General features: G+C 37.9%; 1 protein-coding gene across 1 annotated transcript in view; it reads left to right on the top strand.

Annotated features, from left to right (window-relative positions):
* ERC2 (ELKS/RAB6-interacting/CAST family member 2) overlaps positions 1-25,064 on the top strand; it is a 919,611-nt gene that overhangs the window by 406,271 nt on the left and 488,276 nt on the right. Inside the window, exon 8 of the mRNA XM_034658488.1 lies at positions 12,027-12,164. Coding sequence (XP_034514379.1) covers positions 12,027-12,164 — 138 coding nt within the window. The remainder of the gene's footprint in view (positions 1-12,026; positions 12,165-25,064) is intronic.

The following is a 25,064-nucleotide window of genomic DNA, read 5'->3' as shown; positions in this document are numbered from 1 at the left end:
TTTATACCAGTAGGTTATAACATGTTTCATATGTAAAATTTACCATATATAGCGATTGTTAAGAAAATATGCAAAACTTTATACTAAAAAATAGTATAAGTAAATGAAGATGGAATTCTAAAAATTTATCCAGTAACCCTCAGTAAGGCAAAAAAGAAATGGAGGAACTGAACATGAAACAAATAATAAAATGGCAGGCTTAAGCCCTAACATATCAATAATTACTTTATGTAAATGGCAAAAATATACAAATTAAAAGAGATTTTCCAGGTGGATCCAAAACAAAAGCAAAAACAGAAACAAAATAAACAAAAAAACCCCAAACCCATGAATAATTATATGCTGTCTATAAGAAATTCACTTCAAACACAATGACATTATAGGTTGAAAATAAAAGAATGGAAAAAGGTATCATGTTAACTTATTTATTTATTTTAGTGAGCATAAGAGAGTGAGTGTGGGGGGGAGGGACAGAGAGAGAGGGTGAGAGAGAATCTTAAGCAGGCTGCATGCCTAGCACAGAACCCAACACAGGGCTCAATCTTACATCATGTCCTGAGCCAAAATCAAGAGTTGGACAGTTAACTGACTGAGCCACCCAGGTGCTCCTAACATTAATTTTTAAAAAGGAGAAATGGCTACATTAATATCAGATTAGGTAGACTTCAGAGCAAAGAAAATTACTAGAAACAATAGGAAACATTATATGATAAAAAATAATCCACCAAGATACAATATGTATGCACCAAACAAAATATATGAAATAAAAACTGGTAGAACTGAAAAGAGAAATACACAAATTCATGATTGTAGCTTGGGACTTCCACACCTCACTATCAGCAACTGATGGGATTAAATACAGAAAATTAGCAAAGATACAGGTGAACTGAATAACTCTATTATCAAACAAGAGCTAATTGACATCTACAAGTGTAGATATCACTCTAACCAACAATTGTGAGCTATACATTTTTTTCATGCAACATTCATTAAGATAGAGCATATTCAGGGTTGTAAAACAAACCTGAACTTAATTAAAAGAATTGAATTCATACAGTGACCATAATGGAATCAAACTAGAATTCAATAATAGAAGGATATGAGAATCTACAAGTAATCCATAGTTCAGAGATACTAAGCAGGGGTGCCTGACTGGCTCTGTTGGTAAATAGTGTAACTCTTGAACTCGGAGTTGTGGGTTTGGGTCCCACGTTGGATATAGAGATTACTTAAAAAAAATAAAAATATTTAAAAAACACAAAGATGCTAAGTGAGTCATAATCCATGCCTCAAAGATGAAGTCAGAAAGGAAGAATATACATATAGCTGAATGAGAATGAAAATGCAACATATCAGAATTGGTGGGATGCAGCTAACGCAGTGCTGAGAGGGAAATTTATAGCATTAAATGGTTACATTAGAAAAGAGGAAATGTTGTGAATGAATAATCAAAGTTTCTACCTCAATAAACCAGAAAAAAGAACAAAATAAACCCAAAGCAAGTATAAGGAAGAATAATAGTAGAGCACAAATCAATAAAATTGAAAACATGGAAACAATAGAGAAAGTCAATAAAATCCAGCAATACTGATAAAGATAAAAGACAGAAGATGAAAATCATCAATATCAGAAAGGAAGTAAGAAATTTCATTACAGATTGTGTAGCCGTTAAAAAAGTTGATAGGAGAGGAGTCTGGTGGCTTAGTTGGTTAAGTGTCAGACTCTTAGTTTTGGCTCAGGACATGACCTCATGGGTCCTGAGATAGAGCCCTGCATTGTGCTCCATGCTCAGTGGGAAGTGCTTGCTTTGCCTCTCCCCAAACTCATGCGCATTTGTGCTCTCTTTAAAATACATAAATAAATCTTTAAAAAAAAGTTGATAGACGACTATTACAAACAACTTTATACTCACAAATTTGACATGTTAATAGAAATAGTCCAATTCCTCAAAAACCATAAACTATCAAAACTTAACCAAGATGAAATACATAACCTGAATACTCTTATAACCATTAGATAAATTGAACTTTTAATTTAAAAGCTCCTACATGAGATATTTCCAGGCCCAGATAGCTTCACTGGAGAATTTTACCAAACAGTTAAAGAATTAACACCAATTATACTCAATTTCTTCCTGAAAAGGGAAGAGAGAATATTTTTCAACTAATTTATGAGGCTAGTATGACCTTGATAACCAAAACAGAAGAAACAAAACAAAACAAAAAGCAAAACCCCCCAAAACCAAAACCACAGACTACTATGTCTCATGAACTTAAATAAAAAACCCTCAACAAAATATTAGAAAATCAAAAGCAAAAATTTATAAAAAGAATAATGTATCATGACTAAGTGGGATTAATTTCAGGTATGCAAGCTGGTTCAACATTTAAAAATCAATCATTGTAATCCACCATATGAACAGAATAAAGGAGAAAAATGTAATCATATTATTTAACATAGAAAAAGCATTTTATAAAATTCAACACTCATTTATGATTAAATATGTGATTAAAAACTCGCTTAAGCAAGTTAGGAATAGAGGAGAACCATCTCAGCTTGGTAAGGAACATATGCAAAAAATATACTTCTGAATTTCAGTACTAAGACTAAATATATTTCCCCTAAATTCAGGTAAGAGGCAAGTATGTAACATAGTACTCCAAAGTTCTCACCACTGTGATAAGAAAAAAAAAATTGAAAAATAAAACCATCCTTTTTTGCAGATGAATAAGTGTCTTAAGTAGAAAGTCATGAGAAAAAAAACCCCTAAGTTCAGTAAAATCTCAAGATAAAAATCAGCAACAAAAATTAATTACATTTCTATATACTAAAATGAATATATGGAAACTGAAATTAAAGACAGAATTTCATTTATAATAACTCCAAAGAAAAGGAAATAGTTAGAAATAAATTTACCAAAATATGTACAGGATCTGTATGCTGAAATTTATAAAATGTTATTTAAAAAAATCAAAGAGGACCTAAACAAATTGAGATATGTATTGTATTTATGGTTTGGAAAACTCAACATATTAAAGGTGTCACTTCTCCCCAAATTGAACTATAGTTTTAATGAAATTCCTTTCAAAACCCTAAGGGTTTTTGTTGAACGTATACAGGCTTATTATAATTTTTTGTATGGAAAGGCACAAGTCAAGATTAACTTAAAACATTCTTGAAAAGAAAAAGGTAATATTAGCCCTTATGATATAGCTACTGTAATCAAGACAATCTCCTATTATTGGAGTGATAGAAAGATAGGTGATTGGAATAGAATAGAGAATCCAGGTATATACCCACACAGATATACCTAATTGATATTTTACAATAGTGCAAAAACATTTCAATGGAGGAAGAATAGCTTTTTTTAAACAAATGGTGTTTGCTCAACTGGACATCTGTCGGCAATAAAAATGAACATTGACCTAAACCTCACATCTTTTACAAAAAGTTAACTCAAAGTAAACCGTGGACTTAGATGTAAAACAAGAACCTATAAATGTATTAGAAAAACTATAAGATATAATCTTCAGAATCTAAGGCTATATAATGATTTCATAGAATTGACATTAAAAGCATAATCTCTAAATTGGCCTTTCTGCTCTGTGAAACGTCTGCTAAGAGGATGAGAAGAAAAACTATAGACTGGGAGAAAATAATTGTAAACCATATGTCTTACAAGGGTTGGTATCTTGAATACTCTCAAAGAACTCTGAAAAGTCAACAGTAAAGCAAAACCAAAACAATCCAATTAGAAAATGGCCAAAAGACATGAACAGATATTTACTAAAGAGGATGTAAAGGTGGCAAATAAACACATGAAAAGATGTTCAAAGTCATTAACCATTAGGGAAATGCAAAATGAAACTACAATGAGTGTCACTATTCATCTATCAGAATTACTAAAACAAAAAGTAATGACAACACCAAAAGTGTTGGTGGGAATGTAGAAAAACTAGATCATTCCTACACTGCTGGTGGGGAATGTAAAATGGTACAGCCACTCTGGAAAACAGTTTGGCAATTTCTTATATAGCTAAATTGCAAGTCCCATGACCCAGAAATTTTACTCTGGTGGCATTTATCTCAGAGAAATGAAAACTTATGTTTATAGAAAAAACTTATACATGAATGTTCATAGTAGCCCATTTGTAATAGCCCCAAACCAGAAACAACCCAAATATGCTTTAACAGGTAAATGGTTAAACAGGCTGGTATATCCATACCATGGACTACTACTTAGTAATAAAAGAGAACACATTATTAATAGACATAACAACTTGGATGGGCCTCCAGAGAATCGTACTGAGTGGAGGAACAAACAAACAAACAATGCTGAAGGTTATGTTATATACCGTGTGCCTACATTTATGTAACATTTATAAGAGGATGAAATTATAGGATGGAGGACTTATTCATTATTGCCAGGGGCTAGAGATGGGAACAGAGACAGAGAAGTGTGTACAATTATAAAAGGACAACACAAGGGATCTTTTCGGGGATGGAACTGTTCTGTATCCTGACTTTGATGGTGGTCACATGAATCTATACACTTGATACAATTACATAGAACTAAATACAGACACACACAGACAGACAGACACTCACACACCAATGAGTGCATATAAAAATGGTGATAACTGAATAAGATCAATGGATTGTATGAACATCAATTTCCAGGTTGTGATACTGTGCTATAGTTATGCTAGATTTTTACTGCTAGAGGAAACTGGGTAACAAGTGTAAGGGATCTCTTTATATTGTCTCATACGACTGCATGGAAATCTCAATTATCTCATTATAAAATGTTAAAAAAAACACAAGCATTTAGGACAATGCCTGCCTTGTAGTGAAGAGGTCTGGTACATACAGTACCTATTTTATAAGAAAGTTTATTTTTATTTTAACTTTAGCCATGTAAAAATGGCAGCATCAGAAATGCCATGTTGAAATCTCACATATCTTATTATAATTAACTCTTCAGATTTGGATAAATTCCTCTTGCAGAATCTTTGCTTAAGGAATCTTTTAAAAGACTATTATGTTTTTATTATAGATGAAATATATGGTATAGTACCCAGAATTCTAGGGTGGCCCTCATGACATGGGCTCCCTGGTGTTATGTCAATGTTTGGATTACATTTTATGCAAAAGGGAATTTGTAGATGTAATTAAGGTTGCTATTCAGTTGACCTTGCATTAACCAAGAGGGAGATTATCTGGGTGGGCTTGAACTAATACTTGAGCATTATAAACCTGAGTCTAGAGGACAGAGACAGAAAAGTCAGAAAAATTCAAAGCATGGAGGAGGGGATTTGACATGTAAGAAGTGGTCTGTTGCTAGTTTTGAAGATGGAGAGGGTCAGGTAGCAAGGGTCTAAGACAAGTTCTAGTTGCTGAGAGCAACTGCTAGCCAGTAGCCAGCAATGAACTGAAAAATGCCAACAACCTGAATGATCTTGAAAGAGGACACCAAGTTCCAAATGAGAGCTCAGCTTGATTGATCTTTTGATAACAGCTTTCTGAGACCACAGGCAGAGAAACCAATTACACCATGCTTGGGCTTCTGATCTATAGATTGTGGGGCAATAAATTCATGTTGTTTTAACCTGAAAAGTTTGTGTTAATATTTCATGCAGTAATAGAAACCCAATAAAAAGGGTTGATTTAAATCTTTGTATTTATTTTAAAAAAAGATTTTTATGTTATTTATTTATTTGAGAGGGACAGCAAGAGTGAGAGAGTACACAAGGAGAGGGGGCAGAAGTAGAGGGAGAAGCAGACTCCCCATTAAGCAGGGAAGCCCGACGTGGAGCTCAATCCCAGGACCCCGGGGTCATGACCTGAGCCGAATGCAGACACTTAACCAATGAGCCACCCAGGTGCCCCTAAATCTTTGTATTTAAATCCATGATTTAGTGGATCCTATACTAGCAACGAGTTTTGCCTTTTCCTTGGTGTTATGTAAAGGGTATTTCTGAAGGAGGATTCTGGGAAGATAGAGGAGTCGGAGGCACCAAGAATTTGTCTCTCCATCTGGACAATGATTGCACTGTCATTATCTCTCTGATGTAACTATTGAAAGCTTGCAACTTCCAGGGGAAGGCTTAGATGGTAAAATGCCATTAATTTTGGTCAATATTAGCTCTTAACACAGTGGAAGCTGACCTTTTACCACTCTTTAGCCAAGTGGCAGGCAGCTGAACATGTGTGTCTGGAGCAGCCTACACACAGCTTGAAGGAACCAGGATGAGCAAAAAGAAACCCACCTTCCAAATATCGAGGATCTGTGTTCTGATCATTGATTGTTGCTTCTCATCTCAGAGGTGCAGTCAGAGTCAGCAGCCATTGTTATTGCACCTTCCCACATTGGTGCAAGCCCCTTCTCCTCTGCTGAACTGACTTCCAGGGGACTTAAAGGACTGTCAGTCCATTTCCTCCTCATTCATTTTCTCTTTTTCTCTTTTGAGAGCCATACGTTGAAAATTAGGACATTCAGGAGCAACTGCATATACAAGGAAAATTAGAAAGTGATGACACATACCTGGGAAAAGACATGGGCTCAGAAAAGACTTAAAAAGACCTTATATTTATACCTCAGACCTTATATTTATACCTCAGGCACAGAGATAGCCTACAACAACAACAACATACCCCAAACAATAAAAACCCTGGGAAATGGGGAGAATCTGATTTCCGGAGTTACCACATCCAGTTCCCAACAACAACAAAAATCACAAGGCATATAAAAAGTAGGAAAGTATGGTCTAATCAAAGGGAAAAAAAATCAACAGAAAGTGGCCCTGAGAAGACCTGATGGCAGATCTACTAGACAAAGATTTTAAAACAACACTCTTCAAGATGTTCAAAGAACAAAAGGGAGATGTGGGGAAGTAAAGAAAAGAATGTATGAGCAAAATGGAAATATCAATGAAAAGATAGAAAACTCAAAAGAAACCAAAAGGAAATTCTGGAGCTGAAAAGTACAACTGAAATGAAAAATTCACTAGAAGGAAGGCAACTTTGAGCAGCCAGAAGAAAGAATCAATGAATTTGAAACAAACAAAAAAAAATAAGCTTGAAGAAAAGTAAACAGAATGTGAGAGGCCTGTGGGACATCATCAAATGGGCCAACACACATATTTTGAGAGTCCCAGAAAGAGAAGAGAGAGAAAGGGGCAAAGAGAATATTTGAAGAAATAATGGTTGATACTTTCCAAATTTAAGGGCATGAATATAAACATCCAGGAAGCTCAGTAAGCTCCCAAAAAGATAAATTCAAAGGGACCCAAACCAAGACCCATTATAACCAAACTTTTGAAATCTAGAGACAGATCCATTTGAAAACATCAAGAGAGATGTGACTTGTCACTTACAAGGGATCCTAAATAAGATTATAAGCAGACTTCTGATCAGAAACTTTGGAGGTCAGAAGGCGATGGGTAGATAAAGTCAAAGTGCTAAAAGAAAAAACAAAAACAAACACTTCTGTCAACCAAGAATCCTATATCCAGCAAAACTGTTCAAGAGGGAGGCAAACCATAAAAGACTCTTAACTATAGGAAACAAACTGAGGGTTGCTGAAGGGGGGTGTGTGGGGAGTGGGGTAATTAGGTGATGGGCATTAGGAGGGCACTTGATGTAATGAGCACTGGGTTTTATATGCAATTGATGAATCAGTAAATTCAGCCCCTGAAACTAATAATACACAATATATTAGTTAAATTGAATTTAAATAAAAAATTTTAAAGTGATTTAGGGAAAAATTAAGATACTCCCAGATAAATAAAAGCTTAGGAGCTTGTTACCACTAGAGCTGTCCTACAAGAAATGCTCAAGGGAGTCATACAGAGTGAAAAGAAAAGATACTAGTTGGTAACTCAAAGCCATGTGAAGAAATAAATATCTCAATAAAGGTAAGTACATTGGAAGTTATAAGAGCTAGTACTATTGTAGTAATGGTTTGTGATTCCATTTTATGGAATCCATTTTCTACATGACCTAAGAGACTAATATATTTACAAAAATTATTAGTCTAAAAACTAGTATTATTGTAACTTTGGTTTGTAACTCCGTTTCATTTTATACATTAAGAGGCTAATGGATTTAAAAGAATTATTTGTGTTTGGGAACACGCAATGTATAAAGATAGAATTTTGTGACGTCAGCAACCAAAAGGGGTGGAGATGGAGCTGTAAAAGAGCAGAATTTTTGTATGTTATTGAAGCTAAGCTGGTATAAATTCAAAGTGTTAAAATTAAGTGTTACAAATTTAGGATGATACAAGTAATCCCCATGGTAACCACAAAGAAAATGGCTGTTGGGGGGCGCCTGGGTGGCACAGCGGTTGGGCGTCTCCCTTCGGCTCAGGGCGTGATCCCGGCGTTACGGGATCGAGCCCCACATCAGGCTCTTACGCTGTAAGCCTGCTTCTTCCTCTCCCACTCCCCCTGCNAGCTGTTGGGGGGCGCCTGGGTGGCACAGCGGTTGGGCGTCTGCCTTCGGCTCAGGGCGTGATCCCGGTGTTACGGGATCGAGCCCCACATCAGGCTCTTACGCTGTAAGCCTGCTTCTTCCTCTCCCACTCCCCCTGCTTGTGTTCCCTCTCTCCCTGGCTGTCTCTATCTCTGTTGAATAAATAAAAAAATCTTAAAAAAAAAAAGAAAATAGTTGTTGAATACACACACACACACACACACACACACAATGCTTATAGAACTTAATCATTTTACTACAAAAAATCAACTAAGTACTAAAGAAGACAGTAATGCAGGAAATGAGGAATAAAAACATAAGGTATACAGAAACAAATAGCAAAATGAAAGATGTAAGTCCCTCCTTTTCAGTAATTACTTTAAATGTAAATGGATTAAACTCTAATTGAAAGACAGAAATTGGCAGAATGGATTAAGAATAAGAAAACAAACAACCCCTCCCCACCACTCGCACCATGATCCAACTATATGCTATCTATAAAAGAGTCACTTTAGATCCAAAAGCAAAAATAGGTTGAAAGTGANATCCAAAAACAAAAATAGGTTGAAAGTGAAAGGGTGGAGAAATATGTTCTATGCAAGTAGTAACTGAAAGAGACAAAACAGACTTTAGTTCAGAAAAGTTTACAATAGACCAATAAAGGCCTTATAAATTAACAAAAGTTTCAATATAAGAAGGTATGACAATTACAGGCTTTTATGAACCTAATGCCAGACCATCAAAATATGTGAAGCAAAAACTGACAGAACTGAAAGAAGAAGATAGTTTTGTAATAATAGTTGGAGATGTCTGTACTCCACTCTCAATAATAAAATAATCAGAGAGAAGATAAGTAGGGAAATAGAGGATTTAAACAACAAAATAAATCAGTAAGATCTAACAGACATTCAGAACACTCTATCCAACAATGACAGCAGGTGCATTCTTCTCAAGTGCACATGGGATATTCCCCAGGCTTGACCATATGATAGTCCACAGATTAAGTCTCAATAGATTTTAAAAGATGGATATCATAGAAAGTGTTTTCTCTAACCACAAAAGGATGAAGTTAGAGATCAGTAACAGAAAAACTGGAAATTGTGCAAATTTTTGGAAATTAAACAAAGCACTTTAAAAAAATGAATGGATCAAAACAAATCACATGAGAAATGAAAAAATACTTAAAAGGTGAATGAAAACAAAAGTTATGGAGTGTAGAGAAAGCAGTATTAATGGGGGGAGTTTACACATCAAAGGAATATCAGCAGAGTAAAAAGGCAAGCCTCAGAATTGGAGAAAATATAGATTATATATGTGATAAGTGATTAATATGAAGAATATATAGAGAATTCCTAAAACTCAACAACAATAACAAAGAATCAAGCAATGTGATTCAAAAATGGGCAAAAGGCTTGAATAGGCATTTCTCTCCAGAAGATATACAGATGGCTAGTAAGCATATGAAAAGATCACTCAACATCACTAGTCATTAAGGAAACAAAAATCAAAACTATAAGGAGACACCATCTCATACTCATTAGGATGGCTACTATACCCCAAACCAGAAAAAACCAAGTGTTATATTACCTGCATCTGGTAGGACCCTGGCCCTAAACTTCTTCAGTCCTCTCAGTGATTTGGAGAGGCCTCAAGAAGTCTCTCACAGGCTTATAGTCAGTGTTCTTTAGCTTCTATTTCCAGTGCCCAAAGTCCCTTGAAATCAGTGCCTACCACTGTCCCAGGGCTGATGCTCTGAGAGAAGGTATCCTCTGTCTTGTCCAGGGCACTGTTTCCCAGGGTGACGGGGGTGCCTAATCAGTTTGTTTGGAGCCACCATGCATTTACACATATTCGTGTACACAAATGTATCTGTGGGTGTGGGTGTACTCAAGATAATAACACACACTCTCCTTGAAGAGCCAGTCCTCTCAGCTCTTGGCTTCTTTTATATAACGAGTATCATTCTGACATGTAACCATCCATATTCTTGTTCACCCATATATTTATTTATGGTATTGTGTAACTGCATGAACACTTGTCTGGAATGGAGAAAGCCTTTGTTTTGACTGCAGATGATTATGCGTTTTGAGTTCCTGTGTTTTCCATGGAGGGACAGTGAATTCTCACCATGGTAGGTGGGCAGGAATACATTGCATTTTGATGAAGGAGAAAGCTAATTGGCCTATAACTTAAGTTTCCAGGATGTCTGTCTCAAGGCAGAAAACATGTCTCATTAAAAAGATACATTGGGGGGGAAAAGAAAGGAAAGAAGGAGGAAAGGAAGGAAGGAAGGAAGGAAGGAAGGAAGGAAGGAAGGAAGGAAAGAAGAAAAGGAGGGAGGGAGGAAGGAAAGGGAAAAAGTCCATCTCTGTTGGTTCAAATCCCTTGTAGCCATTGGAAAAAATAACCAAGTCCCATGTCCTGCCAGTCGAGGGTCAGCAGGGTCATTGTTTTTGTATTCAGAGCTATTTTGCTGCTGCTACTACTGTCACCTCCACTGTCACCCTGTTCTCCTCCTTGTTGTTACTGTGACTGCTGTCACTATTTGTGTTGCATTCCAGATTTATGCTAAATGAATCAAATAATCCAAAAATTTCTTTAAGTCACACATTGTTAAACATGCATTTGGAATGATTTCCTGAGAAAGCCGGGGTGCAGAATACAAATATTTTGAATGGACTTATCTTAGAGTTGTACTGCTTTTTTTACTTGTCACTTTAAAACCCTTAATACGAATAAATTGTTTGTACAGTGGGCTTTTTTTAATCCTTAGATAAGAAATACATGGTTTGAAAGCAGAGAATAAAAACATGAATGATAATGTACGCAATGCCCAGGAAAGGTCCTTGCTGCTGCTCATGGGCAGGCGTTATAATCAGCTATTTGGCGTGTTTATTTCAGGCTGCAGATAGTGGATAAAAGTGGCTGGTTGGTTGCCAGCACATGACTTAGTTGCCAAATGGAGTGTTTAGTACTTGTTACATTTGATTTATATCACAAGTTCTTCCCATTAACAGTCTACTGATGATAACCTACTTGGCTTTTCATGTGGTTACTTTGAAACAGCCACTTGACAACATTTGTCATATCACAAAGTTTAATACTGAATAAAAGAGTGAGTGAATGACTACATAGGTTCTGCTATATATTGATATGGTGCTTGATGCGGAATGGCCACCCAATATGTGTCTTTTCATTGAATGAAAAAGTCCTGCATATGTATTTCTCTGATTCACTGTATGAAGATTAGATTATGGACTGGTCTGGTAGGAGAGACGGAAATAGGTAGAAATAACAATGTTTACGTGTCTGAAGGGCTTGCATCAGTATGGAAGGAGGTAGTCTGCTCATCTGTACCACCATTTAAATACAAAGTTGAAGCACATGGAAGAATGAGGGCTCATCAAAATGGCCTTGATTCTAAGTCAGTGTAACCTCAATGCTGACAATGTCTATAACCTGGGCTCTATTTTTTAAAAACAGGACCACTTCAGGAAGCTTGGCCTTGGATATGTAATAAAATATGCATTAAATATGATCTTTATTTTCAGATTGAAAACTTGCAAGAACAACTTAGGGATAAAGACAAACAACTAACCAATCTGAAAGACAGAGTAAAGTCCTTGCAGACGGATTCCAGTAATACAGATACTGCACTAGCAACACTTGAAGAGGCTTTGTCGGAAAAGGTGAGCTTGGGCTGAAAAATGGGGGTGTCAGGACTTAGGGAAACATGGTTGGGAGGAGATGATCTAAATGTGTTTGAATGTGCCCGCTTTTCTCCATGTGCTCACCCAGATGGACCTCCCTCTCCCACGTTAGCCCTCCTCAGTATACTTGGCACATTAAATAAGCCAGGAGAGCCTTGAAATGCAAACCTGATCATACCACATTTGGCCCTGCTTAAAAACCTTCATTAGCTTGTTACTGTTCTTAGGATGATAAAAATTGAAATCCTTTACCTGGCACATATGATCTATCCCTTCATCTGATCTGGCTCGTATCTGTTCAGCTACCTCTCTGCCTGCCTGCCTTACTCCTCTCTCCTTCCCATCCTCCTACTCTCTTTCCCTTTGTCCTTCTTATTCTCCTTCCCTCTCTCCTTTGCTTTTCCCTCCCTCTCTTCCTCTACCTTCCCTCTTCTTTCCTTCCTGCTTTCTCAGCCTCATCCCCCATTTCTCTTCCCTCGTTCTCTGTATTCTAGCTATGCTGGCCTAGATCTTCAAGTCTGCTATGTTTCCTCCTTTCTCAGACCCTTTGCACACACTATTACCTAGCCTATAATGTTCTTTATTTTCTGCAGATGTAATTCCTCGTCTTTTGGGAGTTCAGCTTCCTGAGAAGCTGTGTTACACAGTAGTCAAGAATGTGGACTGGGAAGCTAGACTGCCTGTCTCCTATATTCCCCTTTATCATTGTCTATAAACTGTAGTAATGAAGTCAAGTGGAAGGAGACCTAGCTAGGAGCTAGTCCCAGCCCTGCCACTAACTAACTAGATGACCTTGGCAAGTAGCTCTCTTTCCCAGCATTTGTGGAATGGAAGGCATTAGATTAAATGGTCCACAGGTGGTGGTTGTTGTTGTTGTTGTTTTGCCAGGGTATCTTAAAGAAGACTTCTTTGTTTTTTGTTTTATAATAATAATAATATTTTTTATTACATTATGTTGGTCACCATACAATACATCCCTGGTTTTTGATGTAAAGTTCGATGGTTCATTAGTTGCGTGGTGTACTGGGTGTTATACGTGACTTCTTTGACTTCTAGGTGAGAATCACCAGGAGGTGCCTGTTGAAAATCTGAATTATTAGGCTGCATCTATACCTACTAAATCAGAACTTTGAGAGGGCCTGGGATTCTGCACTTTAGCGGGTTCCTGATGTGAACATCCAGTCATTGTGGTGTTCACTCTATTATGAAAGCCACTGCACTACATAAAAAAATAAGAGATGCTAAGGGGAAGAGCTGTAGTTCTATGGCTAGATAGAAATTATAAAATTATAACTTTAATATTAAATGATAAAGATATAAGATTTTACTTGAAAACATGAAAGAGTAAATAAGATGATTCTTCAGGGAAAACACTCTTTTTTAAACTTTTAAGAATTTATTACCAAAACTCTCTGTAGTAATTTTGTTTGTAAAAATTTGAATGAGGGAATGTTGGTTCAAAAACTATTAATGATTATGTATCCTGTTTGCAGTTTTTGAGTGATATGATGTCAGTCCATTACTACCTCTCAATTTCTTTCTGCAACTTTACAGAAGTAAACATATACCATATAATTTTTCCATGTCATGGATTCTTGGCAGGATTTTATCATTTTTATCCCCTGGCCCTATTAAGATTTGATTTATTCTAGTTTAAATCCCAAAACAATTCCTGAATCTGAAACTGTTCCTTTGAGACTGCAGGGATGACTGGGAAGAAAGGCTGAGGTCTGTGGGAGTCTGCCCCCCTCATATTCATGCCACCACGTGAGAGTTGCATCACGTGGGGCAAGCCTCTTCTCTTAGTACCTTATTTTCAAAATGCACATTTAAATGAGCTGACCTCTAAGTTCCATTTTTTTTGGAACTACCTTGGTAACAATTATTCAGTCTGCTGACCCACAATCTCAGGCACATGGAATCTGAATTGGGCAATAGATGAGGAGTCCAGTAGTTAGATACACTGAAGAGCCTGGCGGAGAATAAAAACGAGGGAAGTGGGTTTGGTGTGAGGCAGTAGGGACTGCTGGCGACTATGGCAATCTGCAGAGTCCTTGACCTACCTCAAACCATTCAAGTTCAGGTTTTAAAATATTATGATGCTCAAGGTAAATGTGATGTAGGCCAGCTTTGGCCTGTGAACTCTTAGTTTTCAAACCTTATTTGCACCTAACTTTTAGCCTTTCACAGTAACGAAGAATAAAAGCAAACAGATCAATTCATTTGAAGGGAATTTTCAAAAGAAAAAAAAAGGAGTTGGCTGTAATCAGTCTAAAATAAGGAGAAACCACTGGTGCCAATATCAGCATTAAGTGGTCAGTTTCAGGACGCCTGGGTAGCTCAGTTGGTTAAGTGTCTGCCTTTGGCTCAGGTCATGATCCCAGGGTCCTGGGATTGAGCCCCACATTGGGCTCCTCGCTCAGCAGGGAGCCCGCTTCTCCCTCTCTTTCTGCCTACTGCTTTCCCTGCTTGTACTCTCTCTCTTTGTCAAATAAATGAATAAAATCTTTAAAAAAAAAAAAGTGACAAAATCAGAAAGTGTATTTGAGAAGCACAGACAAAAACATTGGATAGGAACTGGCAAGGTTCTTTATCGTGGGACAAAGAGTAGTAGATTCCTTTTAAGTGTTTGTTCCAATATCAAACTTTTGTGTGTATCTAAATAATTTTATCATCTAAGGAGCTTCTTAAAATGCAGTTCCTGGGTCCCATTTCCTAGTGATTCTGATTCAGTTGCTTTGCCGTGGGGCCAAGGGACCTGTGATTTTTTTTTTTTTAAGATTTTTATTTTTTTATTTGAGAGAAACAGAGATAGCCAGAGAGAGTGCACGAGTGAGGAGGAAAGGGGGAAGCAGGCTCCCCAATGAGCAGGGAGCCCAACACGGGGCTTGATCCCAGGACCTTGGGATCATGACCTGAGCTGAAGGCAGACGCTTAACCAACTGAGCCACTCAGGTGCCCCGGAACCTGTGATTTTTAAAAGCATGCCTAATGATTCTGATGAAAGTGGTCAGTGACCACACTTTGAGAAATACCAAACCTATGCTCTTACATTTTAAAGATGGGAAATGGTGAAATGACTTGCCTAGAAATGAAAATTTTGGACAGGTGCAGTACCATTCCCCATTTCTGGGTGCTAGGTGGGTGTCATGGATAGACCATGGTGCATGCTAACTTCTCAACCCAGTGCTCCTGGAAGCCACTTCTAATCTATCTAAGTTGGCCCTATGTTGGGACTTTGTTGCCTCCCCTGGACTATTGAAGGCCACTCAGCTCACAGGTGATGGAATGGGACTGAAACTCAAACCTTCTGAAATTGTGCTTTTGACAGTATCACAATTGTGTTTAATGGCCCTTGCCTCACAAGTTCCAGTTTTATCCACATTTAATTGAATAGATCCCCTGGAACAAGATATGGTACAAAAAATAAAATGATTAATTAAAAATCATGGACTCATAAGAACATCTAATTATTTGCTGTCATTTGGCTGATGAATAGAACCTATTAGGCACTATTCACCGTTCACTTGAATTATGACCTTCTGGGGAGTGTGTTATTCCTTTTAGTTTCTGAGAATTTATATACGTATTCACAGTGCAAAAAATTATGCCACTTAGCAAGTTAAGATTGAGTATGACTTAGTTCTAGGATTGACACACAGAAGCTCAAGAGACGGAACCCACAGTATTTATAAAGCTGGTCTCGCCAAGCCTTGCTGTAGCCACATAGCAGATAAGCAGTTGAGAAAGTCAGATAGCAGAGCCGGAGGCCGCTGTAATTCAGTTCCCGCTCAGTGATAAAGCACAAATAGATTAGACCTGTGCAGAGCCAGATGAGTGCACAAGAAACACTTGCCAATGCAAATAAGACTAAAACAAGAACACATTGTTGGAATTTCTGCAAGTTAGTTGTTAATCAAGTAGATCATGGCATATTAGGGCCTTTTAACACATGTTTTTGACATCTGGCCCTGCGTGGCTGACAGTTAAATTAGTTTTGTGATTGACGGAGAACTATTTTGTAGTATCGAATCATCAATAACACTTAAAAACATTATAGTGCTTGCTGATTTTTTTTGTCATCGATGCCCGGTCAATAGTACAAGTGCTTAGAGCGAATCAACGTACTTACCAAATGACTCTGACACCTTCTGGATGTTAACACGCACACTTAATTTTATTTCCCTTCCTTTGAAGCTAAGACGATCCCCAAGTTGAGTTCTTATTCCTTCCTTCAGCTTCTTTAATTGCCTTTTGTATGCCAGACAGTTTGCCCAGCCCCGAGTTAAAAGAGTCACAGGATTTGAGTGCTGCCCTTTGGAAAGCTAGGCTGGGCGGATGGACATGCAGTAAAACCATAAGAAGGGATCCAAGTAGGAATAAAGGCCACGTGATCCAGCCAGATTGATTCCTGGGAAGGTTTCCAAGTAGTGAGGTGACATAGTCAGTTTGGACTTAAAAAAAAATGTCACTCCAGCAGCTCATATGGTGGAAGTGATGGCATGGAGAGGGCCTGGTGGCCGGGTAACCAGTTGTGATGCTTTTGCAACAAGTGTAGGCATGAGGGTTCAGCTGCTGAAATTTTTAAAAGCTCTTGAGAGACTTCCTGTGCACTGAGGCCATTTCTTCTTTTGTAGATGGCATAATCATCCACTAACCAGGGTCACAGACAGAGTCAAATAGGACTATAACTGGAATCAAGAAGAAACAAATGTAGGCAATTAGTAGACTGATTTGTTCTGTTTCCACCCCCACTGTTGTAATAATATACTTCATTTTAAAGTATTTTTAACTAATTGCAAAACAATAATGATACTTCTTTTTTTCCTTGAGAGCATTAGATACATAAATTATTGTCATTGGGGTAGAACAGTTGCTTCCCTGGGGGATCTTAAATCACAGGCTAAGTGTTCAAACTAACTTCCCTCTGCATCACATACTGTTTTACGTTGTCTTATGTATCAGGCCTTCTTTCATACTACATACTTATAAGAATATAAAAGATAATATCAGGAACCTAAAGAGTAGTTGTTGCACCAGTATTTTTTAATGTTGCCATCCAAAAGGGAGTTCAAATATATGTTGGGTAATTTGAAACAAATTTTAGAAATCTAACTCAGANCGCTATGAGCCTGCTTCTTCCTCTCCCACTCCCCCTGCTTGTGTTCCCTCTCTCCCTGGCTGTCTCTATCTCTGTTGAATAAATAAAAAAATCTTAAAAAAAAAAAGAAAATAGTTGTTGAATACACACACACACACACAGTGCTTATAGAACTTAATCATTTTACTACAAAAAATCAACTAAGTACTAAAGAAGACAGTAATGCAGGAAATGAGGAATAAAAACATAAGGTATACAGAAACAAATAGCAAAATGAAAGATGTAAGTCCCTCCTTTTCAGTAATTACTTTAAATGTAAATGGATTAAACTCTAATTGAAAGACAGAAATTGGCAGAATGGATTAAGAATAAGAAAACAAACAACCCCTCCCCACCACTCGCACCATGATCCAACTATATGCTATCTATAAAAGAGTCACTTTAGATCCAAAAGCAAAAATAGGTTGAAAGTGAAAGGGTGGAGAAATATGTTCTATGCAAGTAGTAACTGAAAGAGACAAAACAGACTTTAGTTCAGAAAAGTTTACAATAGACCAATAAAGGCCTTATAAATTAACAAAAGTTTCAATATAAGAAGGTATGACAATTACAGGCTTTTATGAACCTAATGCCAGACCATCAAAATATGTGAAGCAAAAACTGACAGAACTGAAAGAAGAAGATAGTTTTGTAATAATAGTTGGAGATGTCTGTACTCCACTCTCAATAATAAAATAATCAGAGAGAAGATAAGTAGGGAAATAGAGGATTTAAACAACAAAATAAATCAGTAAGATCTAACAGACATTCAGAACACTCTATCCAACAATGACAGCAGGTGCATTCTTCTCAAGTGCACATGGGATATTCCCCAGGCTTGACCATATGATAGTCCACAGATTAAGTCTCAATAGATTTTAAAAGATGGATATCATAGAAAGTGTTTTCTCTAACCACAAAAGGATGAAGTTAGAGATCAGTAACAGAAAAACTGGAAATTGTGCAAATTTTTGGAAATTAAACAAAGCACTTTAAAAAAATGAATGGATCAAAACAAATCACATGAGAAATGAAAAAATACTTAAAAGGTGAATGAAAACAAAAGTTATGGAGTGTAGAGAAAGCAGTATTAATGGGGGGAGTTTACACATCAAAGGAATATCAGCAGAGTAAAAAGGCAAGCCTCAGAATTGGAGAAAATATAGATTATATATGTGATAAGTGATTAATATGAAGAATATATAGAGAATTCCTAAAACTCAACAACAATAACAAAGAATCAAGCAATGTGATTCAAAAATGGGCAAAAGGCTTGAATAGGCATTTCTCTCCAGAAGATATACAGATGGCTAGTAAGCATATGAAAAGATCACTCAACATCACTAGTCATTAAGGAAACGAAAATCAAAACTATAAGGAGACACCATCTCATACTCATTAGGATGGCTACTATACCCCAAACCAGAAAAAACCAAGTGTTATATTACCTGCATCTGGTAGGACCCTGGCCCTAAACTTCTTCAGTCCTCTCAGTGATTTGGAGAGGCCTCAAGAAGTCTCTCACAGGCTTATAGTCAGTGTTCTTTAGCTTCTATTTCCAGTGCCCAAAGTCCCTTGAAATCAGTGCCTACCACTGTCCCAGGGCTGATGCTCTGAGAGAAGGTATCCTCTGTCTTGTCCAGGGCACTGTTTCCCAGGGTGACGGGGGTGCCTAATCAGTTTGTTTGGAGCCACCATGCATTTACACATATTCGTGTACACAAATGTATCTGTGGGTGTGGGTGTACTCAAGATAATAACACACACTCTCCTTGAAGAGCCAGTCCTCTCAGCTCTTGGCTTCTTTTATATAACGAGTATCATTCTGACATGTAACCATCCATATTCTTGTTCACCCATATATTTATTTATGGTATTGTGTAACTGCATGAACACTTGTCTGGAATGGAGAAAGCCTTTGTTTTGACTGCAGATGATTATGCGTTTTGAGTTCCTGTGTTTTCCATGGAGGGACAGTGAATTCTCACCATGGTAGGTGGGCAGGAATACATTGCATTTTGATGAAGGAGAAAGCTAATTGTTTGGCCTATAACTTAAGTTTCCAGGATGTCTGTCTCAAGGCAGAAAACATGTCTCATTAAAAAGATACATTGGGGGGGAAAAGAAAGGAAAGAAGGAGGAAAGGAAGGAAGGAAGGAAGGAAGGAAGGAAGGAAGGAAGGAAGGAAAGAAGAAAAGGAGGGAGGGAGGAAGGAAAGGGAAAAAGTCCATCTCTGTTGGTTCAAATCCCTTGTAGCCATTGGAAAAAATAACCAAGTCCCATGTCCTGCCAGTCGAGGGTCAGCAGGGTCATTGTTTTTGTATTCAGAGCTATTTTGCTGCTGCTACTACTGTCACCTCCACTGTCACCCTGTTCTCCTCCTTGTTGTTACTGTGACTGCTGTCACTATTTGTGTTGCATTCCAGATTTATGCTAAATGAATCAAATAATCCAAAAATTTCTTTAAGTCACACATTGTTAAACATGCATTTGGAATGATTTCCTGAGAAAGCCGGGGTGCAGAATACAAATATTTTGAATGGACTTATCTTAGAGTTGTACTGCTTTTTTTACTTGTCACTTTAAAACCCTTAATACGAATAAATTGTTTGTACAGTGGGCTTTTTTTAATCCTTAGATAAGAAATACATGGTTTGAAAGCAGAGAATAAAAACATGAATGATAATGTACGCAATGCCCAGGAAAGGTCCTTGCTGCTGCTCATGGGCAGGCGTTATAATCAGCTATTTGGCGTGTTTATTTCAGGCTGCAGATAGTGGATAAAAGTGGCTGGTTGGTTGCCAGCACATGACTTAGTTGCCAAATGGAGTGTTTAGTACTTGTTACATTTGATTTATATCACAAGTTCTTCCCATTAACAGTCTACTGATGATAACCTACTTGGCTTTTCATGTGGTTACTTTGAAACAGCCACTTGACAACATTTGTCATATCACAAAGTTTAATACTGAATAAAAGAGTGAGTGAATGACTACATAGGTTCTGCTATATATTGATATGGTGCTTGATGCGGAATGGCCACCCAATACGTGTCTTTTCATTGAATGAAAAAGTCCTGCATATGTATTTCTCTGATTCACTGTATGAAGATTAGATTATGGACTGGTCTGGTAGGAGAGATAGAAATAGGTAGAAATAACAATGTTTACGTGTCTGAAGGGCTTGCATCAGTATGGAAGGAGGTAGTCTGCTCATCTGTACCACCATTTAAATACAAAGTTGAAGCACATGGAAGAATGAGGGCTCATCAAAATGGCCTTGATTCTAAGTCAGTGTAACCTCAATGCTGACAATGTCTATAACCTGGGCTCTATTTTTTAAAAACAGGACCACTTCAGGAAGCTTGGCCTTGGATATGTAATAAAATATGCATTAAATATGATCTTTATTTTCAGATTGAAAACTTGCAAGAACAACTTAGGGATAAAGACAAACAACTAACCAATCTGAAAGACAGAGTAAAGTCCTTGCAGACGGATTCCAGTAATACAGATACTGCACTAGCAACACTTGAAGAGGCTTTGTCGGAAAAGGTGAGCTTGGGCTGAAAAATGGGGGTGTCAGGACTTAGGGAAACATGGTTGGGAGGAGATGATCTAAATGTGTTTGAATGTGCCCGCTTTTCTCCATGTGCTCACACTACCTTCTGTCCCAGCTGGACCTCCCTCTCCCACGTTAGCCCTCCTCAGTATACTTGGCACATTAAATAAGCCAGGAGAGCCTTGAAATGCAAACCTGATCATACCACATTTGGCCCTGCTTAAAAACCTTCATTAGCTTGTTACTGTTCTTAGGATGATAAAAATTGAAATCCTTTACCTGGCACATATGATCTATCCCTTCATCTGATCTGGCTCGTATCTGTTCAGCTACCTCTCTGCCTGCCTGCCTTACTCCTCTCTCCTTCCCATCCTCCTACTCTCTTTCCCTTTGTCCTTCTTATTCTCCTTCCCTCTCTCCTTTGCTCTTCCCTCCCTCTCTTCCTCTACCTTCCCTCTTCTTTCCTTCCTGCTTTCTCAGCCTCATCCCCCATCTCTCTTCCCTCGTTCTCTGTATTCTAGCTATGCTGGCCTAGATCTTCAAGTCTGCTATGTTTCCTCCCTTCTCAGACCCTTTGCACACACTATTACCTAGCCTATAATGTTCTTTATTTTCTGCAGATGTAATTCCTCGTCTTTTGGGAGTTCAGCTTCCTGAGAAGCTGTGTTACACAGTAGTCAAGAATGTGGACTGGGAAGCTAGACTGCCTGTCTCCTATATTCCCCTTTATCATTGTCTATAAACTGTAGTAATGAAGTCAAGTGGAAGGAGACCTAGCTAGGAGCTAGTCCCAGCCCTGCCACTAACTAACTAGATGACCTTGGCAAGTAGCTCTCTTTCCCAGCATTTGTGGAATGGAAGGCATTAGATTAAATGGTCCACAGGTGGTGGTTGTTGTTGTTGTTGTTTTGCCAGGGTATCTTAAAGAAGACTTCTTTGTTTTTTGTTTTATAATAATAATAATATTTTTTATTATATTATGTTGGTCACCATACAATACATCCCTGGTTTTTGATGTAAAGTTCGATGGTTCATTAGTTGCGTGGTGTACTGGGTGTTATACGTGACTTCTTTGACTTCTAGGTGAGAATCACCAGGAGGTGCCTGTTGAAAATCTGAATTATTAGGCTGCATCTATACCTACTAAATCAGAACTTTGAGAGGGCCTGGGATTCTGCACTTTAGCGGGTTCCTGATGTGAACATCCAGTCATTGTGGTGTTCACTCTATTATGAAAGCCACTGCACTACATAAAAAAATAAGAGATGCTAAGGGGAAGAGCTGTAGTTCTATGGCTAGATAGAAATTATAAAATTATAACTTTAATATTAAATGATAAAGATATAAGATTTTACTTGAAAACATGAAAGAGTAAATAAGATGATTCTTCAGGGAAAACACTCTTTTTTAAACTTTTAAGAATTTATTACCAAAACTCTCTGTAGTAATTTTGTTTGTAAAAATTTGAATGAGGGAATGTTGGTTCAAAAACTATTAATGATTATGTATCCTGTTTGCAGTTTTTGAGTGATATGATGTCAGTCCATTACTACCTCTCAATTTCTTTCTGCAACTTTACAGAAGTAAACATATACCATATAATTTGTCCATGTCATGGATTCTTGGCAGGATTTTATCATTTTTATCCCCTGGCCCTATTAAGATTTGATTTATTCTAGTTTAAATCCCAAAACAATTCCTGAATCTGAAACTGTTCCTTTGAGACTGCAGGGATGACTGGGAAGAAAGGCTGAGGTCTGTGGGAGTCTGCCCCCCTCATATTCATGCCACCACGTGAGAGTTGCATCACGTGGGGCAAGCCTCTTCTCTTAGTACCTTATTTTCAAAATGCACATTTAAATGAGCTGACCTCTAAGTTCCATTTTTTTTGGAACTACCTTGGTAACAATTATTCAGTCTGCTGACCCACAATCTCAGGCACATGGAATCTGAATTGGGCAATAGATGAGGAGTCCAGTAGTTAGATACACTGAAGAGCCTGGCGGAGAATAAAAACGAGGGAAGTGGGTTTGGTGTGAGGCAGTAGGGACTGCTGGCAACTATGGCAATCTGCAGAGTCCTTGACCTACCTCAAACCATTCAAGTTCAGGTTTTAAAATATTATGATGCTCAAGGTAAATGTGATGTAGGCCAGCTTTGGCCTGTGAACTCTTAGTTTTCAAACCTTATTTGCACCTAACTTTTAGCCTTTCACAGTAACGAAGAATAAAAGCAAACAGATCAATTCATTTGAAGGGAATTTTCAAAAGAAAAAAAAAGGAGTTGGCTGTAATCAGTCTAAAATAAGGAGAAACCACTGGTGCCAATATCAGCATTAAGTGGTCAGTTTCAGGACGCCTGGGTAGCTCAGTTGGTTAAGTGTCTGCCTTTGGCTCAGGTCATGATCCCAGGGTCCTGGGATTGAGCCCCACATTGGGCTCCTCGCTCAGCAGGGAGCCCGCTTCTCCCTCTCTTTCTGCCTACTGCTTTCCCTGCTTGTACTCTCTCTCTTTGTCAAATAAATGAATAAAATCTTTAAAAAAAAAAAAGTGACAAAATCAGAAAGTGTATTTGAGAAGCACAGACAAAAACATTGGATAGGAACTGGCAAGGTTCTTTATCATGGGACAAAGAGTAGTAGATTCCTTTTAAGTGTTTGTTCCAATATCAAACTTTTGTGTGTATCTAAATAATTTTATCATCTAAGGAGCTTCTTAAAATGCAGTTCCTGGGTCCCATTTCCTAGTGATTCTGATTCAGTTGCTTTGCCGTGGGGCCAAGGGACCTGTGATTTTTTTTTTTTAAGATTTTTATTTTTTTATTTGAGAGAGACAGAGATAGCCAGAGAGAGTGCACGAGTGAGGAGGAAAGGGGGAAGCAGGCTCCCCAATGAGCAGGGAGCCCAACACGGGGCTTGATCCCAGGACCTTGGGATCATGACCTGAGCTGAAGGCAGACGCTTAACCAACTGAGCCACTCAGGTGCCCCGGAACCTGTGATTTTTAAAAGCATGCCTAATGATTCTGATGAAAGTGGTCAGTGACCACACTTTGAGAAATACCAAACCTATGCTCTTACATTTTAAAGATGGGAAATGGTGAAATGACTTGCCTAGAAATGAAAATTTTGGACAGGTGCAGTACCATTCCCCATTTCTGGGTGCTAGGTGGGTGTCATGGATAGACCATGGTGCATGCTAACTTCTCAACCCAGTGCTCCTGGAAGCCACTTCTAATCTATCTAAGTTGGCCCTATGTTGGGACTTTGTTGCCTCCCCTGGACTATTGAAGGCCACTCAGCTCACAGGTGATGGAATGGGACTGAAACTCAAACCTTCTGAAATTGTGCTTTTGACAGTATCACAATTGTGTTTAATGGCCCTTGCCTCACAAGTTCCAGTTTTATCCACATTTAATTGAATAGATCCCCTGGAACAAGATATGGTACAAAAAATAAAATGATTGATTAAAAATCATGGACTCATAAGAACATCTAATTATTTGCTGTCATTTGGCTGATGAATAGAACCTATTAGGCACTATTCACCGTTCACTTGAATTATGACCTTCTGGGGAGTGTGTTATTCCTTTTAGTTTCTAAGAATTTATATACGTATTCACAGTGCAAAAAATAATGCCACTTAGCAAGTTAAGATTGAGTATGACTTAGTTCTAGGATTGACACACAGAAGCTCAAGAGACGGAACCCACAGTATTTATAAAGCTGGTCTCGCCAAGCCTTGCTGTAGCCACATAGCAGATAAGCAGTTGAGAAAGTCAGATAGCAGAGCCGGAGGCCGCTGTAATTCAGTTCCCGCTCAGTGATAAAGCACAAATAGATTAGACCTGTGCAGAGCCAGATGAGTGCACAAGAAACACTTGCCAATGCAAATAAGACTAAAACAAGAACACATTGTTGGAATTTCTGCAAGTTAGTTGTTAATCAAGTAGATCATGGCATATTAGGGCCTTTTAACACATGTTTTTGACATCTGGCCCTGCGTGGCTGACAGTTAAATTAGTTTTGTGATTGACGGAGAACTATTTTGTAGTATCGAATCATCAATAACACTTAAAAACATTATAGTGCTTGCTGATTTTTTTTGTCATCGATGCCCGGTCAATAGTACAAGTGCTTAGAGCGAATCAACGTACTTACCAAATGACTCTGACACCTTC

The sequence above is a fragment of the Ailuropoda melanoleuca genome, chromosome 4, assembly GCF_002007445.2.
Source record: "Ailuropoda melanoleuca isolate Jingjing chromosome 4, ASM200744v2, whole genome shotgun sequence".
Taxonomy (NCBI): domain Eukaryota; kingdom Metazoa; phylum Chordata; class Mammalia; order Carnivora; family Ursidae; genus Ailuropoda; species Ailuropoda melanoleuca.
Note: the sequence above shows the minus strand (reverse complement) of the source record. Positions and strands in the feature narration are given on the sequence as shown.